The 18,238-nt window shown below is 39.8% G+C and overlaps 1 protein-coding gene across 1 annotated transcript in view; it reads right to left on the bottom strand.

Moving 5' to 3' along the window:
* FAM171B (family with sequence similarity 171 member B) overlaps positions 1-17,710 on the bottom strand; it is a 37,515-nt gene extending 19,805 nt beyond the window's left edge. The window contains 7 exon segments of the mRNA XM_065840396.2: positions 16,918-17,159; positions 17,161-17,201; positions 17,203-17,360; positions 17,363-17,473; positions 17,476-17,510; positions 17,512-17,663; positions 17,666-17,710. Of these exon segments, the coding sequence (XP_065696468.1) occupies positions 16,918-17,159; positions 17,161-17,201; positions 17,203-17,360; positions 17,363-17,473; positions 17,476-17,510; positions 17,512-17,663; positions 17,666-17,710 (784 nt within the window).
* Positions 17,711-18,238: the final 528 nt, after the last annotated feature.

Below are 18,238 nucleotides of genomic sequence, written 5' to 3'. Positions count from 1 at the left end.
TTAGCTGCTCTCGGCTAACCAGACAGAGCAAATGTGTGCTGTGCAATTCGCTTGGTCTTAGCTGACTGAACAATCATTTTCTCCATCTTTTATATTCATAGAACACCATACAGTTTGGCTTAATATAATTAAGGATATGAAAGGGGCACTGATCTGTAAAGAAGAAATTACATGTTCTAAGAATATCAGGTTTTACTATCCACTGCGATACTGCACTGTGTATCACCACTAGGGAAGAGGAGGGGGAAAAAAAAAAAAAAAAATCAATGAAATATATATAATCTACACAGTCACATATCTGGCTTTAGTAAAAAAAGGTCATATAAAACAATCCTCCTGCCCATGAAACCCAACCATTACTTCTTAAAATTTCCTTAAAACTACAGAAATGCCAGTGCCAAACTATAAAAGCATATCTATAAAAAGTAAAAGCCTGTTATACCTTTAAAGCTCATTAGCAATCCATGTATGTGAAGGTGAGCTGTGGCAGCAGCTCCCTGCCACAGGGATGGTTTAACGCTGAAGCCAGCCCTCCTCAGCACAGCGCACGTCAGCCCGCGGTTACCTTTTGTTCTTTATTAGGGTTATAATGCACTGACACTGGACACATTTTTCTGCCTTGCATAGTGCATTAAAATGACATAATAGGTGACTCCTAAACCCTAGTAACTATTTTATGGCTATATTTTGACAGTTATTGTCAGACACGAGGATAAGTTTTCAATTTGCTTCTCGTAGCTATCAGATAACCTGCAAATCTCATTAATAACCGCTACATCCTAATGTAGTCTTCGTTTGGTAGCTATCAGTGGTCCTTAATGCTGCCTTACTCCACACAGTCATTTATAGACATTATATACAGATGGGCATGTACACGTATGATGACATTTCTAAGGCTATGCAAACAGTTCTATATGTTCCAAACTACTAACAGAGTATCTCATTTAAAAACTAATTATGTGATTCTTTATAAAGAAGCTTAGATGCTATTTATATGCTGCTTCTCTGATTCAAACTAATAGCATAAGATAAATGCAAAAAATTATTTTTCCTCCCTAAAATGACATAGGAATACTACTAAAATACGAAACACTGCAAATGTTTTGCCCTCTGCAATTTAAACTTTGTCTTTGTTAATTAGTTACAAGTACAATCTACACATTTTATTCTCAACACATTTTAATTGAACTGAGAAGCTAAGCAGCTCACACGGTTTGCAAAAGGCCTGAGGAAATTCAGCAAACAAATACCTAACAAGCAGTAAAAATCATTTTCTCTGGAAAAGAATATGTTAGATTTTTGTAAGAACGATATACACACAGGATAACAAATATAATCATCCTACCTGGCTACAAAGAAAAAAACACTTGAAAGTTGAAAACCGGCTGACAGTTTCATTCTTGCATTTAGCAAAGGGTTAAAAGTTCTACCACCCCTCTCCACAAACACTCTGGGAGTTAAAACTTTCATCTAATTAGCAAACAGCCCTGTAACTAGGAAGTGTCTGGCAGAGAACCTGAGTGCATAAGGACAGACCCGGGTTACAGCACAGCTAAAACTCGCCCTTGTTTAGGTTGATCTTTAAGCAAAATCACAGCATGAGATAAGCCTAATTTTAAAGCAAGTGCAGACTCCTCCTTGAAATGCACTTGGGAAAAAAAGAGATTGGCACTGTACTGCCACACGTCAGGGGTGATGTTCACTAGTGTTTGACTATGGAGCCTGACAGAGAACTTCTTTCAGATAATGTGAAACTGTAAAAAATAAGTATTAAATAAATTGGAGCCCAGAGCTAATTAACGTTTGCTCCATTTGTATATGAACAGCCAGTCCTGTGGAGGCAATACCACTGCATAATCTATACAGCACAGTTCTGTAGCTTCGCACTCCCTTAAAATATTTTAATGCAAAATAGAACATTAAGATGTACGTTTAAAAGAACAGCTTTAGAAAAAAAACAAACCTGCAGTGGTGCAGAATACATTACACACTTCCACAGACAAAGCAGCAAAACAGGGTCTGGGAAAGTAGGACACCACGGTATTCCCATTGCCCTATTTCTGGTCAGCCAATTTCCACAGAAGCCATCAACAAAATCTCAATTACGAAGGAGCTAAGGCTAGATCCTGGGGGGACAAGCAATGCCTTTTACACAGCAAAAGGCTGTTACAGTCATTCTGCAGGAGACAGTTCAATCCCGTCTAGTCAAATGTAGGTGTCTCCAGTAAGCACTTGCTTCATTTGAAGAGAAACTGTAACAGATTAGAAACTAGAAAAAAATTGAATACACTGTTACCTAAGTGGGGGATTCGTCACCCATCAGGCTGCTCTGGAGAGCTTTTGCTGGAAAAAAAAAAAAATCTATTCTAAATCTGAGAGCATTCCAAACATTTTATCTTACATTTGCTTCAAATAAAGCATTATTTCAGATACAGAGAAACACTTCCTTACATCAATAGTATATGCTGTGAGAGGCACATGCAGACCACAGTGTCAGAGTCCTTAAGCATCTGTATATTGGTTAGAGAAAAAAAAAAGAAAAGAAAAGAAATTATTTACTAGGAGCTCATTCATGTCAATGCCTGCACTATTCCAGCACACACCACAGCCTTCAGGTGACTCTTCTTCCCACCTTACTGGGAAAAACCAAAAATAGTACTTCAGAAAACATTTCACGCTCTATCCTGGCTCCTCAGTTCCAAATCAGCAGCAGGCTGCATCTCTTGAAACAACTGGATGCATTCGCTTTTAAGAGCTGAGCGAAAGAGCAACATAGGAAAGACATAAACCAGTCTACTGTAGCCTCAAACAAAAACATCTCATCCTTGCTCCCATCGCTTTTGATTTCTGAAAACTATCCTCCCCAGTTGCTATTTCTCCAGGCTTTCACGCTGCCCTCCTGTCCTGGCCGAGCTCTGCACAGTCTCCTTCCTCCCAGCACTCACCCCATCCCAGAGACCTCCCTGTGACAACAACTCCCCATAATATTTTAGCCCATGACATCACAGATCACAACAAAAGATCAATACTTTTCTAAAGATCAGGTTTTTTGCAAGCTTCATAAACAAAAAGAGATTGGTAAATGCATTACGTAAAATTAAATGCATTGAGTCAAACCCATCTTTAAATGGTGACTTCAAATCTAGGGGAATGACAAACTACAGGGGGTTGCCTGTGGCAAATTAGCACATAGTCCAGAGAAAACTTCAAGGGTCTAAGAAAATTAGTAGGTCAAAGACTAACTATTCATTTAGTTCAAAACAGACCCAAAATCCAGTTTCATGTTATAATAGAACCATATCAAACAGTACGGAGAAGCTGACCAACTACTGAAATATTGGAGAGAGCGTTCTCTAATTTACAGATAAGAACAGGGCCTCTTTCCCGTCTGAAAGGGATTTTGGTAGCAAATCGAATTAAAAACAAACAAACAAACAAAAACAAACAAAAAAAAACCCACAGTACTTTAGAAATAGACTGTTTTTCTCAGGTATAGATTCTAGGGGTTTTTTTTTTCTAGCAAAAATATTTATAGACCCAGCACCATTTCTTTACATAAAATTAACACTGAATTTTTACGAATGTTTTTATTAAAAACAAATGTTTATTGAACTTATTTACTTACAACAACCTTGTTTCATTTAAACAGAATAATTTTCCTTTTACATGAACTTATTTCACAGATTTACACTTCGTATGTATGCGTGTGCATATATAAACACAAATCGTAAGCAAAAACACAGGAGGAAAGGAAAACAACAAGGAAAGGAAAAACAAACACCACAAAGGGAACTTTACATAGCATTCCAGCTATCTACCTCTGTGACCCACTTGTACAGATACAGATGGCAGCACTACCTTGAGTTCATGTGTTTAAAAAATTACCACACTTCACATGCAAACTTTTAGTGCTTCTAATTATTTTATTGGATTTGGGTTATTTTATGGTCTGGATAGACTTAGCATTCAAAATCTGTACTACTGTGTAGGTAAATTAACATTTTTGCTGTATACAAGAGTGGACTGATTTAAATAAAAACAACAAACAAAACAAGCCTCTTCTACAGCCAACAGCTGAGTAATACCATGGTAAGTGGTTACACTTCCAACAAAGATCTCAGACCAGACGCATAAAGAAACTAGTAAGCATGATGTTAATTCCACAAATGTTGATGTGAACCAAATATTGATGAAATTAAGGTCCTTCAAAATCAATAAAATAAGTCAGACCATTACAGGCTGTGTCCTTCATGATTACTACTGCATAATCAATAAACACCTTCCTGGAATGATCACACTTGTAAGAACTATGCAAGAATGGCACCAGGCTAATCCATAAAGCTGCTAACAACTCACATATCCAGGGGAACAGACCCCCAAACGCTTTCAGGCACAGCCAGTAAGACAGATAAAATATGAAGAAAACAAGCCTTCCCCTTTAAACATTTTTATTGACTACCTAAGCAAGAGCCATGAAATTTAGGCATGAAAGCAGCTATAAAATCTACATGGATTTTTTCCCTGTATTTTTTAACACTGGATGGTATACCTGTGTCATTAAAAAAAATTCCACTGGAATATTTTAAGTGCATATCACATACTGCTGTTGTAAGGTACTCATTTGGTAAGTAGTTGCAAGATACTTTTTCTACCACTAGATACCTTCTTCATTCAACTTATATATTAAAATATTTCAACATCGAAGACAAAAAACCAAGAACTCACAGGATATAATAAACCAGAATTTTCATTACAGAATTATATTTCATATGTCTTGCTGTATGGTATATCGGCATAAATAATAAGAATTTCAATAAAATTCAAAATTGACACCTGTTATTGAAGCTATGACAATTACAATTACCATAGCAACTTTGCATTTTTATTTGCTGCTATTTTGTTGCCTCAGCCAGCCTGGTTCTCAGAACTCTGGTTACTATGGAAGATGGAAGCTGAGAAATTCACCTTTCTGGGGCAAGGGAGATAAGCAGCAAACAGGACTAAATGGTACTTCACTCATTTAGGATTCATTTATTTTAAATATCATCTTCTGTACTCTTATCTGAAATAAATGATCAATATTACAAAACCAAAAAGCTTAAATAAAACTTATACATCAAATAAAGATAAACTTGCAAGTGAGAGAGACTTAAATGACCAAGTAAATACTAATAACAGAGATCCTGAAGCCTACAAAATAGAAACCCTTTGCCCAGGCATTTCAGAGGCCATTATAAATCATTTTTTCCATCTCAGTTTACTTACTGGCTAATACTAAACATGTAATGCTGCTCTTTCATTTTTTTTAAATGACTGCCTGTATCTTTCTACCTTGCATCAGAGTTAAGGCAATGAAACAAATAAATAATAAAAATTCAGTTTTTCATAGAATACTGGGGAAAAAAGTACAGAAAGACATCATCAAAATCTGCATAATACTATTTTAAATATGCTATCTTAAATATTCACATTATATTATATATCCTCAAGAAAAATGGGCAAGTGCCTATTAGGTGATAAGCAACCAACATGCATTTCCCTCTCATTAAGTTTACAATCAAACCTTCATTATGGAAACAAATCAACAAACAAAATTCAGCATCATCTCCTTGACAAAAAAGAGACCATTTCTTATGGAAAATTTCTAATGATTTGCCAAACCTATCCTTTAACAGTCAACATACATGGGCAAAGGAAGAATATTCCAGTAACCTTGTGGCATGAATAATCTTCTTTTTTAAACTCATGGGCTAGGTATAGGATTTGTCTCACATAATTCTTAGTGGCGGATAGTGAATGGAATTAGCTGAAAAAAATCCATGCAAGTTCAAACATGCCGTTATTTGGCAGAGTGAAAAAAAAGTCAGAGGAAAACAAAGCAGTACCTTCTTCAAACGCGACATTTAATGCCCTGAAGGTTTCAACCTTAAGACAGATATGCCTGTAAAAACTCAAAGTGGCATAGTATAACCTACAGACTAGTAATTCAGATGTCAGTGCATGTTATTCGCTAATCGCAGAGGAAAAACTACTGGTGCATTCAGTGACATTATTCAATAACATGCTGGTCACTACTCCTTCCTGAAGATACTTTTCTTCCCCAAAAGCTGCAAAATCTCATCCTACACCTTGAAGAAAGATATTTGCAATGTTCCGGCAATCTTTAACTTCAAGTACAGCAAAAGATCTTCTAACCCCTTGGAAGAAGGCCGGTGTGTAAAGACCTATAGGAGAAAATACAATTGAAAGTTTGCAGGCCAGCATTTCCTAACTGCAGTCCTGTACATGCGGGATGGGAATTTTTTAATGCACTAGTTAGGAAATCCATATTGCAGCAAAACAAGAGCATCCAACAAGCTACTATCTCTTCCTTATATAAATTTTTACTAAAATTGAGTTTCATAAAATACATGATTTTAAAAAAAAAAATCAAAATAAATATTACATTATTTTTTAGAAAAATTATTGCAGATTCTTCCTGATTTTAATTAAGTAAAATTCCATAGATGCCATTAAAAGAGTTTAAAAAAGAGAAGGATCTGTCAAATCAGATCACAGGATAAAGCAAAACAGTTGAATCAAGACTGCCCCCACATTTATATAACCCTTCTGCATACGTGGATGCCACTAAGCTAAGTGGCAATACTGAACCTATTAATGATTCAGCCACTGCCACGGAAACATTATTGCCTCCCTACAGCTGAGCACAGGATGAAGTGCTCCAGGAGCCAGCTAAGGGACAGCTGGTAGAGAAGAACATGGGGTCCACCAACTGTGTCTCCAACACAAACACCACCAATGTGGATGCACAAGTTCTCCCCTCACAGCAAGTGGCCATATTCCTGTAGGGAATAACTGCAAAACAACTTAGCACCATGGAAACCTTTCTGGGGTGACAGAAATACTTCTATTGACACCAAGACTAAAATTGGGACAGTAAACACTGTTTTTTTCCCCAAAATACATGGATTCATTCAGCGCCTCTGATATTGTGCCAACTGGACTGGGGAAAAACAAATCCACTTAAGTATTTCTGAGACGAGTTGTTCCATGAAACACAAGAATCCAGGAGACAGAATTGTAGGACAGGTTTTCTATACTGTGCTAAAAAAGGCAAAAAGAGGCAAAAAGAGGCAAAAAGAGGCAAAAAGAGGCAAAAAGAGGCAAAAAGAGGCAAAAAGAGGCAAAAAGAGGCAAAAAGAGGCAAAAAGAGGCAAAAAAAAAATCTAACAAGTAATTAAGAGGCAAACAGCCATGACAAATTCTTTTGCCCAACGCTGCACCAAAACTATGCAGAATCTCAGAAATGTTTTGCTGGGTATCTATTCCAGTCAACTTAATTAGAGGATTTTCTCAACATCAGTGGTCCATAACCGAAAGAAAAATCTCTCCTTCAGTCCCGTGAGAAGAAGTTTTCTCCCTTGCTCTCACAAAAGAATGAAAAAAGCTCCTGTGATATTTATCACAAGACACAGTTCATGTTATTAACAGCTTTTATTGCTCCAAACACACACTCCACTGATGTCCTGCATTTACCCAACATAAAACTACTCATTTCTCCTGTTCAGTCACTTAATGAAAGGCTTCAGAACAGAGAGAGAATATTTTCCACAATGACCTGAAAAACTTTTTATAATTCCAGTAGTGTCTATAATAGTTGGAGAGGGCAAGCACTTCCTTATTCATTCCAGCAAAATGGCCTAGATTTTCAAATCTCTTGACATCATTGACCTTTTTTTCCAGTTTAGCTCACATTAGCACAAACTATTAACCAGATTTGATACCTCATAGAAAATAGTTTATACAGGAATGCTCCAATCTCATTGTTTCATTTGGAATCCTTGCCCATACAAACTTGCAATAATAAATAATGAATTATAAATTTGGTGTCTTGCCAAACTTCATAACCAAGGACACGCTCATCAGAAGTCACAAAGTCCATGCTACTCCTTAGTATATATTTCAACAGACTGAGCCAGCTGTATATGTCATATTTATAAAACAGAAGCTTAGCCAACAGAGCAAGATGAGTAATTAATCCCTCTAATTTAACACTTGCTAGACTGCAGCTGTTAACTGCATCCAGTTTTGGACCCACAGAAAGAAATGTGCCTTGTTTGACCTTGCAAAGGAAAGGCTTGGGGAGATCTAAACAACCGCCTTCTAATACCCAGGAGTTTACCAAGGAGACAGAGCCGAGGTCTCTGTCGAGGTGCATGGCAGGATAACGAAAGGCATCAGTCACAAATTGCAGGGAAGGATCTGACTGTTTTTCTCTCTGAGGATAAGCAGTCGTTGGAATAGGTTATCCAGAGAGGTTCTCCATTCCTGGAGCTTTCCAAGGCCTGACAGGAAAGAGCTCCCAGGAGCAAATTCAGTGCCAACCCTGCTTTAAGTAGGCTGGACTAGAGGGCTCCTGATACCCCCGCCAGCCTGAATATCTCCATGATTCCAGGTCCTCATAGTTACTTTCAAATCACAGAAAACAATGACAAAAACCCACAAAGAACAAAGATCATCCACACTCAATCGTGGTTTATTTCAGCTGCTAATTTTAACACACTTAGCAAATCTGGCTGGATGTTTTAGCAGGAGTGCAGCATCCTATCATAATCTGGGGCTCAGAAACCGGAGCTAATTCTACACTTTATCAGAGAATAGTGTGAAAATATGTATTTTATCTTGTATGGCCTCACTCAATTACACTTGCAGTCAATGTAAACAGAAACACTGATGATTCTGAAAGTAAAGTGAGTTTGACTAACCAAAGGGTTGCTTGGACCTGTGATTAAAAAGAAAACAACAACATGAAACCTGAAAGCTACATGCACACTCCCATGGGAAAGCTCAGTTGTTGAATACAGGTAAAAGATCTATGAGAAATGAAGAAATAAAGCTATGTTGACCAGAAGAAATCATTTCAGAAGAGGCAGATAAACTATCAAGGACCATTTAGAAAACCAAACAAACAAAATCACTCAACATCAACAAATAAATTCAACTCTTTCCTCCAAAAATAAACTGCATGATAATGGCTTGGTGCTCCAGTTTCTCTGGTTGTAACTACACTTTGCTTAGTAAAAGTGCTCAAGCAAACACTCAGTTATACAGGCTGAAGCACACATTAATCGAACAACACTCTATAGACCTTAGAGTGCTTTTGGGGTGCAGTGGTCATGTCAATAATGCATTTCAATAGGAGTATGCTAGGGACATGTTGAAGCGCTTCCGAGGTTCTCTGTATTTTGCTGCTTCATGACCTCCTAACACACATGGGTCAATACGTGCCTCACACTCGTACCTATAACCACTGCATCATGTTCAACACAAAAACCCCACTCCCCACCACAGTCATTCAGCCACCATTTGCAGGTTAACTTGCTAAAGCTGCCAGTGGTTCAAGTTAAGACCCACACCAAAAACATCAAATTATTCAAAATGGGACAAGGAAAATCAGGAGGTAGAGCGCCAAGAATTTTTTTGCTCTCTAATGCACCAAGAGCCACAATTCATTTCCATGTAATCTCAATGAGAAGCCACCACTTGCCTCTTCCACTGGTAGAACTTAGGTACCTGGCACTACCAGCAGTGAATGCAGAATGCTGAAACAAGAAGTGTCATGTGCAAAGTCCAGCAGGAAGATCTTCAGCTGTCTCGTTTCCACATGGTAAAAAAAAAAAAACAATTGTGCCCTGAAGTCTGACATGTCTTTCAGTCAGTGGAGATGCTCTTGAAGCACACATGATGAAATATAATCACAACCTCAGGGAAGAGAAAGAAGTGCAAGAAATTGAGGGGGAAGGAGTAAGGACAGCACAGGACCTGGACAGGATTTGTGCCTGTGCTCAGTGAGCCTGAGGGGCTTATGTGTGCACAGACAGCCGAGAGCATCACTGCCCAGCCCTGTCTGTCCCAGCAGGTCACATGGGATGGCTCCCAGGAGCGACATTGGACAAGAACAGGCATCCCCAGGGCCATGCCATGCATGTAGCGTAAACTGCAGACCTGTCAGTATTTTGTTAACAAGTATGCATAATATGTTTACAGTCAGAGGGCACGCAGAATCATTTGGAAAGTTATGGCAACCGGTGTAACTGAGACGGGAGAAGGATATTTTCTTCACATCATCTACAGACAGCTGACAACCTCTTGTGAAATTCATAGCATACAATACAGTATTTTACTTGACAGAACTGCTGGTGCCACAAATTAGTCTTGTGTTCTGCCTGAGAAGCCAAATTTAAGGCAACTGGTCCAGCTTCAGACCTGGTTTGGAAGGACTGTCCTTTCCCAGGGACCCATGTCTTCTACTGGATGGATCTGAAGTGCCTGTTCCAACTGAAGAGATGAGTTACAGTTTGAGGGAAATCTCCCCTATTGGCTTAGGAACAGAGGGCACTCCTAACAATTAATTCATTCTCTTAGTCTTTCTAACATTAAGTTCCTTCAGCAAATACACTTCCATAGTGCTAATGGTAAAGCTGTGCACCCTCACATCCTCCCATAAACCATGTGCTAGCATGAAAACTGCTTTCAAACCTCATGTTCTCTGTACAACAGCTACTGCCAGAAAAGCAGAGCAAGAAAAACAATAGCTGCTTTGCAGCCTGCTGAATGCAGCTTCTTGTAGACATCTGTGGAAGATGAAAGTTTAGGAATTCACATGAGGTATATGCTGGAACACCTCTGGCAACCTAAGATTAGGTAGGAGGAGCTAGATCTGGAAGTTTCATCCTACTGGACACAGAAGTGTTATTCAGGAGTATGTTAACCCCTACAGTGCAATGGAAATTCTTGCTGAAGGGATCTGGGTGCTCCTATGGCACACCAGATAGCTAGATCTATGAATTAGGAATTAAGGGCAGTATCAGGAGTAACACAGAGGACTCATCTGCTCTGTCATATTGTGCCTCAAATCCCCATTCATTTCAGAAGAATGTAGGGAATATAGAAATATGCAACTTTCAAGATGACAAAGTAACCCGTGCTATTTTTCTAAGTTTGACATGCCAAAAATTAAGTTTATTTTGAATAAGATTTCCTGTCAGATCTTTGCCTCTGTGTTCAAAGATTTCATCAAATGAGATAGTTCACAGAGAAGGCATGCTATAGATCCCTAGTGACCCAGATAGCAGTTGCATTCCACTTCCCCAAACTGCCTTTTTCTCAGCCTGACAACAAGTCTGTGAATGTTTTACATATCAATTGGCCTTTGAAGATGTATCATCTGCCAACAGATTGACAAGAAGTAATGAAACTTTAACAAAACAAACAGGAACTGCAAAAACTACCACCTTGCAATAGGTAGCTTCTTGCTGTCATTGATTTCTCTTGCTCCCTGCCACTTCTCACTGAGCGACTGTGAGCTCCGTTTCTGCAAATGCTAAAACACATTTCTGCCCTTGTCTCTCTCAGATCTTTATAATGAAAACTACCAGCAATGCAAGTTTCTTGAAATCAAGTTTTCTGAAGCACAGAGCACGATGCTGTATAATATATTATAAGCAATAAATCAACAGAAGCAAACTTTCACCTTGGGAGAGCTGCCTACCCCTTCACACCTCCTCAGTACCTTTTTGCTTACATAGATTGTCTTTCCAAAAGATAAAAAGTACTTAACTTTTCATTTGTGCTCTACCATGGGAAACACCAAACTCTCCTTTTTCTTGTATTAGCAACTGAGTGATGTAAATGATGGAACACACGGACATATAAATGAAGTTATCCATGAATGTTTCTTTTTCATTATTCATTTCTATCTCAAACCGCAAATGCTTTATCACCTCTCAGTGTCCTAATGCCCTTCCTGATATTTTGTTGCACTACTAAGCCTGAGATGAGCAGAGAAAGCTAAGTCACTTAAGAACATCAGCTTCAATAAATCAGGACAAGTCTTAAGTCTCACATTCTTTCTCTACTTTCTCACCTAGCTGAGAAACATTATTCCAAATCCCCGAGGCTGAAAATACTGAGAAAACTGAACAGGAAATCAAAGGACATTTTCTGAGCTTATTTCTATAGGTGGAGTTAGCTGTTTGCATTAAACCATTTTGCTGGGTTGTGCACATAATACTTTTGGAGTTCTGTTTTGTAGTGAAAGCATTATTTCTCACCAGATTCAAAGTCAGCTTTCCAAAGTTTCATTAAGGATCTTCATATAAGAAAGACACATCCCAACAAATGTTTACATTTGATACATCTGAAACAAATCAAGTTTTAAAGACTGCAAACCATCTCCTTCATGTCCAATAGAAAACAATCACTACAATTTAACCCATAAGCTGTGGTAACTAAAAAATAAACCTTTTCCCTGACAGCAATTATATTCCAATAACTAATGGATAAGAAGGCTGTGTTGCTGGTTATATAAGACAATTAACCCCAGAGCTGACCAGAAGTCCGTAGTTAGACAGCCCTGACTTCTTGAGCAGCAACTGTATCCTTAGTAATCACTCGGTCATGAAAACTACTAATTTGGAATGCTCCAAAACAGAACTGTATATATTCCTGCTGCACTAATTCCCTATCCAGTGACTATAGAGAGAGTAAACCATAAAGGTTGTTCCATCAAACAACAAACAAGCCAGTCACACAGCACTGCATATTTCTGAAAACGTGCATCATTATGTATTATCACTCAAATTCAAACCCAGATTAACAGAACAAGCTATCAAACCCAAATGCTCCCCTGAATACCTAAGTACTACCTACACACCAATATATAAGTCATTAGGAAAAAATATTTCACAAATAGAAACATTGAAAACAAAGATGAGAAAAGCAGTAAGTCACACAAAGATGCGTCAGATATTTCTGTTCGCTATCTCAAATGAAAAAGAAGCACGAGGAAGTTTTATCCACCTTGAATGACAAAGAGGAATAAGACAACATACAAAAGAGTTTAGAAAAATCTTAACCAGAAACCTCTTGTCTAGGGTTTGCACCGTTTGCACTGTTTTGCATTAGACAGCAACTCACCATCATATGCAAGTAGATAATACTGAGAAATGGGCACAGAATCAAATACTACAGGCAGCATCTTGGCAACGTATTCACGTCCAACAGGTACAAACACCATCTCATATTTTCTTCTGGGTCTGCCAACAATCACTTATGTATCCCATCAGTCTCAACAAACAAAAATAGATGCATAAATACATACAATGATTCTAATTCTCTCCTCTCCTTTGTTCAGGATCACTATTAGCTGCTACAGGTTTATAATTTCACTCTACAAAATTCAAGATAATCTTCCCATTGTATGCAAAACCACCTGCTTTAAAAAAAAAAAAAAAAAAAGACAAAATCAGTTTATTTTTCCCCTCAATTCTGGAATGTGAGGCAGATTGGGAACAGTCTATAACAAATATGATGGCAAGTCTTTTCCTGTTTATGCTGGGATTACAAAAGGTATGGAGAGATCCCACAGTGTAGAACAGGCAGTTCTATGACAGAAACTTGAAAAAAATAATACCTATTTTAAAACATACTCCATATCCAATTTAAGGGCTCAATGTGGGGAAAAAAAAATCCAACATTAAGATGATGTATGTTACCCTGTGTGCTGTCCATACATTTGTGACAGCTTCTATTTACCCAACTGCTGTTCTTTCCAGAAGAATCTGGTTCATTCAGTACACATCAGATCTGCCATGGAACTGACACAGTTAAGTATCACTTATTCAATTAGTGGTCTCTGCTCTATTTATTGCACAATGTCTGTATTATAAAGAGAATAACAGTGCACCACATCCAGAATATCCCAAGCATCATGACCATTAAAGAACACAACCCATACCTCCTGTAAAGAATGCATCTCAATAAAGATAAACAAAAGGGAACAAGGAAAACAAAACCAGATTTGCCTGGATCAAAGCCAGAACTATAATTTACTGAATTCTGTGCTCAAGCCCACTGACCCCAATGCTCACTATCTGAAGCTCTCAGCGACTTCAATTACTTCTGCACACCAGAGTCCAGATTTCTAAACTGCCACACAGAAAATGGAAAAACTCACTATGAATAATAAGGAACCAATGCAGGCTCTTCACTTCAGCAATCACCACCTTAACCAGAGAGACCCGTCTCTCTCTCTTGCTGAATATTTTTTTTCTAAAATTTGGAAGAGTAGCTACATCCATTAGATAACATAAGTCAGAGTAACTCCATTAACTGATCCCTCTTGTGCACATCTTCTCTGCCTTGTTTTTAGAATTTACTTATTTCTTTTAGAAGTGACAAGTTTTTTGTTGTTTTAAAAGAAGAAAGAAGTGATGAACCACAAAACCTATTCAGTCATTATGTGCAACTACCTTCTCATTGCTACATTTACATGTCAGCAGTAGAGTCTGCACCTCAAACAACCTCTGTATACAGCTGTGCTGACTTTAGCATCTCAGACAGCACAATAACTACACTGGCAGAAGTGTGTTAATCCAGGAGAGAATTGATCCGTAAAACTGTATAATTAGCTTCGACAGAACAGGGACATCGATACAGGAACGTCAAATAAGAAAAGGCTGTGAACTCCAGCCTTTGCTCTGCACCTTCCCTGCTTTAGGAGGAGAAGGCTCCTTTGCTGTAGCAACACTGGGGTCACAAATATGCAGCATAAACCCAAATTTGGCCAGATGCTTCTGTACCTCCTGAAGCCACAGGACCTGCAGCTGCTGCAGGAGTGGCCTCTTCAGAGCATTCCCCTTGGGGATTACTCTGCTGCCAGTCTGCTGCTGGAAAGGCAACAGCCATTTATCCTGCCTACCTTTCAGCTGTAAACCATCAAAAATAATCTCATGGAAAAGAAAAAAAACTACATTAGGATCTGATAAATATATATCTGGAGTCAAGCTCTTCCGTTTTAGAACTTAAAAAATGTCAATATAGTAAAAATTATGCATATGCTTTACTGAGAAGAAATACCACACAAAAAAACCAAGGTGCTTAGCTCCTTCTTCAGAATAATGAAAGTTTCATAGCAGTGATTAGCTTGGATTTTTAAAAGATTAATCAGTATTGGTTTTTTCAATTCTTTATGAAAGAAAAAATTAAACAAGACCGTTTAAAAACCCAGCCAACAAGTGAACTGAAGCTTTAATTGTATTTCAATGTAAAATAAACAAATGCTGAGGATCAGCTCAAACAATAATTTTAAACATTCATAAACTGGGATTTACCATTAAATATGCCTACTATAAGACACTTTCGGGGATCTCATACCTCAAATGCTATGAAGCATAATAAGTAAATAAAAGAAAGCAACAACTACCAGGCACATAGGTCTGCAACAGCTACAACAGCAAACCAGTAGCATTGGTATCAAACTGTTTGGTACCAACAAAGATTTTGGCCAGGGCTGATAACTATAAGCTAATAGAGCTTCTTGAAAAGAAATCAATACCTGAAACCAAAGAGGATCATTGAATTACAAAAACAGTCCTTTTTTTTCTTGTCACTCAATTTTTAATGAGCAAAATGTTCACCACACAAGTTAGAAATGCTGCCAATGCCTTTTAAGTGAGGTTTGCTGGTGATTAATGGTATATTCCTCTAAAAGTATGATAAGAAACAAAATACTGAAAAAATGTCAGTTCCAAATAGAAAAACTAAGAACCAAGCTATTCAGCAAATACCTTTATTTAAACATTTGGAAAAGAAAAGACAAAACAACAAAACCCCAAACCTCACAAGAAAGAAAACAAAAAGGAAATCAAGGCATTTTAGGAGTGTATCAGGAGAATTTAAGATTCTACCAAATCTAGTTTCTTGTTCCACATTTCTAACAAGTTAGAAGACCATAATTCAAGATCTTTGCTTATGTCCCCTAATTAACGTATATACTTTGGCAGCTTTGTAAATTGGCTTCAATTTAGCAAGATATTAACCGTATGCCTGAAACTAAGATCATTTTATAGCTCTTTGAAATCACCGGAAATAGAAACATGCATATATGTTAAAAATGAAACATATGTTCTAGTGATATGCCCAAATGGAGCACTGGTGCTAAAAGGTCTTAAATAATGCATGTTTGAAACCATTTTGAAATTTTTTTGTGAAAGGGAGCATGCCAGGAAAAATACTGGTTTATCTTAATTTAAGCCACTAAGACTTCAGAATATACATGTATTTTTTGAACTAGACAACAGAACAAACACCTCCTCACTTGCCCCTCTTCTATAAAGGGATAACCTTGTACATTTGACCACAATACCAAGGCCTAATACAGAAACAAGCACATCATTTTCACACTCTCAGCTGTTGGATAAATTACGTATTTCATCATTCTGCAGAGGAGATGATCTCACCAGGCTCATCACTCATTTGACAGGCTTAAGATACCTGCACATGTATGAGCCAGGTTTTATTTATTTTTAAATAGATACGGATTTATACAGAAATATATATATATACATATATATATATATATATAGAGAGAGAGAGAGAGATAGATAGATATCTTGCTCTGCTAACTTCTGCTAGCAAATACCAGTTCACAGAGCATCCTCCGAGCCCATTCGACTGGCGCCCGAAAGAGCATCTCCAGCCAGGTCACAAATCGGCTACACGATCGCCGGCTTCTGCTTTCCACCCCGCCGGTGACTCGTTACAGACCCGGCGCTATTAAAGATGGATCCCTCTCCGCTACCCGCTTCGTTACAAACCCGGCGGCTCGGGCTCAGCTCGGGGCCGCCGCCGGTCCCTGGCACGGCAGCACAGCACCCGGCTCACCGGCCACACCGAAGCACCGGGGCCACCTCGGCAGCCCGGCAGGAGCGGCTGGGGAGACGCCGATCCCTCGCCCCGGGACAAGGGGGACGCAGCGGGGCTGAGGGGGCCCCGACGGCGCGGCCGTGGGGAGAAGAGAGAGGAAATCTCCCCATGGAAGGCGGGAGGAGAGATATCTGTGGGGGGGATCGGTACCTGAGGCGGCCGCGGAGGCGCCCCCGGGCAGCGCAGCGCGCTGCAGCTGAGCGCGGGTGGCGGTGGCTGCGGCATCGACGGGGGGCGGCCGCCCCATCAGTAGCAGTAGCAGCAGCAGCGCAGCCGCCAGCCCCGGGAGCAGGGAAGAGAAGCGCCCGCAGGTCCCCGGCATGGCGAGCAGCCCCAGGGCAGCGAAGGCATATTGCGAGCCAGGCGGCGGTCGAAAGGCCGGGATCCGCGACTGCGGCGGCGAGCAGGCGGAGAGACCTGCGTGCGCCCCGCCCCCCGCACGTGACGGGGGCGGGGCCACGGCCTGACAGAGCCTCGGGGCGGGGGTAAAGCGAAGCGCATTGGAGCGGGGTGAGGCGGCTCCTCCCCAGGAGATGGGACTGGACCCCACCCGGGGTCCCCGCCGCCTCTGGGCCGGCTCCCAGGCCCTGCGAGGGCGGGGAGGTGCGGGCTGGCGGTTTTCCTGAGGAGCTCGGGGTGTGAGCAGCGCCGCGCTCCGCAGCCGGCCGGCAGAGGTGAGGGAGAGACGGGCACTGCGCTGGGGGCGGCCGGTGTGCGGCCCGCGAACTGAGTTACCGAGCAGATTTAAACAAACTCCAGCGCTTGTTGCTGAGAGTGCTAAAGCGCTTTTGGCAACCCCCTGTGCAGCACTGCATGTGCTTAAGATCCCCCTGTGTCAACCCGAAATCCCCATCGCTTAGGCGCTGGAGAGTGACAGTCAGTGTGGTAACCATCACTAACTGTCAGTAGTGTCTCCTGAAGCTTTGATTTTACGCACAGGCATGTCTTTGCCTTACTTACATGCTAATTCACATTAGAGGTCCTAATATCAAACACTGCATGTTTTTTAGAATTAATGATACACATTAACGTAGATAAAATTGATCCCACCTAGAGTGAGATCATGGAAAAATTACTGAATTACTTGAAGTTGTTTGCAGCAGGTAAGACTGCTACACCTGAGCACAGGCAGTGCATCTGGACAAACCAAACTCACCCCTAGGATGCAGCTATCTGCAGGGCTGAGAGCTGAACAGGTACCAGGACCACGTCACAGTGCGTTTCACACTGATGTTGATGAGTGTGCCCATGCTGTGATTTCAGTGAGGGAAAGGTCTCATTCACTGGAGGACTCTCAGAACTGGGTGGTGCTACATTTTCAATTTATGTTTGAGTAGTGAATATAAATTTCTTTGAAAAGTATAACATCACTTTATTTGACTTTTAATAAAACAGAGATTAGGCAAATAAAAAAAAATCTTTATTTTAGACATAAAGGTGTATTATGCCAAATTCTTAAGTTTTCAGATCT

This window comes from Patagioenas fasciata, chromosome 7, assembly GCF_037038585.1.
Source record: "Patagioenas fasciata isolate bPatFas1 chromosome 7, bPatFas1.hap1, whole genome shotgun sequence".
In the NCBI taxonomy this organism is placed as follows: Eukaryota; Metazoa; Chordata; class Aves; order Columbiformes; family Columbidae; genus Patagioenas; species Patagioenas fasciata.
The sequence above is the reverse complement of the archived record's forward strand: the minus strand, read 5'-3'. Positions and strand labels throughout refer to the sequence as shown.